The following is a 993-nucleotide window of genomic DNA, read 5'->3' on the forward strand; positions in this document are numbered from 1 at the left end:
CCCTCCCCGGCCGACGCAGCGCCCAACTGACCTTGCTCTGGCCGCAGTTGTCGCCCTCGATGCTCCAGAGCTTGTAGCCGAAGGGCGGGCTCCGCGAGGACAGCAAGGAGATCGGCCGCGCCGTTGTGTCCCGGCTCAGGCGAGTGGACAGAACCCACGTGGCGTTGTCCCACACCAGCCGGCTGCACTGAAAGCCCTCGAAAGCCGGCTTGCCATTGTGGTAGCCGTAGGCGCTGAAGGACCGGTCGAACTTGGACTCCTTACACAGGCCCCGCAGGAGGAGCACAACGTGACTGGAGACGTTACACAGCGGGCACGAAAGGGCGTCGCAGCTGGTTGAATGCCACGATGGAAGGAGGGGGTTTCCCGCCGTGGCGCAGGGAAACGGGGGCTCGCTCGCGTCCGAGGCATCGCGCGGAGGAAGGGGCGACAGGGTGGCGATATCCAGCCAGGCCTTCTTCGCGGGGTCGAACTGGAGGCCGAGCCAGTAGAAGGTCCCCCTGGGCGTGACGCACTGCTGCCTGAACTCCGAAAACTGCTCGGCGATGAGTTCCGTTTCCTCGGCGGTCGGGGCGGTGGCGAGGCGGCCGCCGAACATCTCGCACGCTCTCCGCGATTCCTCGAAGCTGTACTTTATGGTTATGAGATGCAGATGGTAGGGTTTTCTCTGGCAAAGGGCTCCTCGTGACACGGAGCCAAATATTCCCTCGCTGTTTATGGTGAAATCTGTCAAGTCGTCAAAGCTAAGAAGTGGCTCCGAACTGGTGTTCATCTCGTGACACGCCACATACTCCTGCAGTTTGTCTCGAGGGAGAGAGGTGTTGTAGAGACGAAACTCTGCCATTTCGCCGCGGAGGGAGTTCCAAGCAGTACTTGCCTGTCCTGGGCTCCGCTGCCCAAGGAGAAGACGCCTTCCGCCTGGCAGTGTCACCGGCCTTTGCGTGTTCCGGTTCGGGAGTGCGGGCGAGAAAACCTGCGCCATAATGTGTATAA

The 993-nt window shown here is 61.7% G+C and overlaps 1 protein-coding gene across 1 annotated transcript in view; it reads right to left on the reverse strand.

Moving 5' to 3' along the window:
- LOC119593080 overlaps window positions 1–993 on the reverse strand; it is a 15,867-nt gene that overhangs the window by 1,241 nt on the left and 13,633 nt on the right. The window contains exon 6 of the mRNA XM_037942003.1: window positions 32–973. Coding sequence (XP_037797931.1) covers window positions 32–973 — 942 coding nt within the window. The remainder of the gene's footprint in view (window positions 1–31; window positions 974–993) is intronic.

Source organism: Penaeus monodon, chromosome 31 (genome assembly GCF_015228065.2).
Source record: "Penaeus monodon isolate SGIC_2016 chromosome 31, NSTDA_Pmon_1, whole genome shotgun sequence".
NCBI lineage: Eukaryota > Metazoa > Arthropoda > Malacostraca > Decapoda > Penaeidae > Penaeus > Penaeus monodon.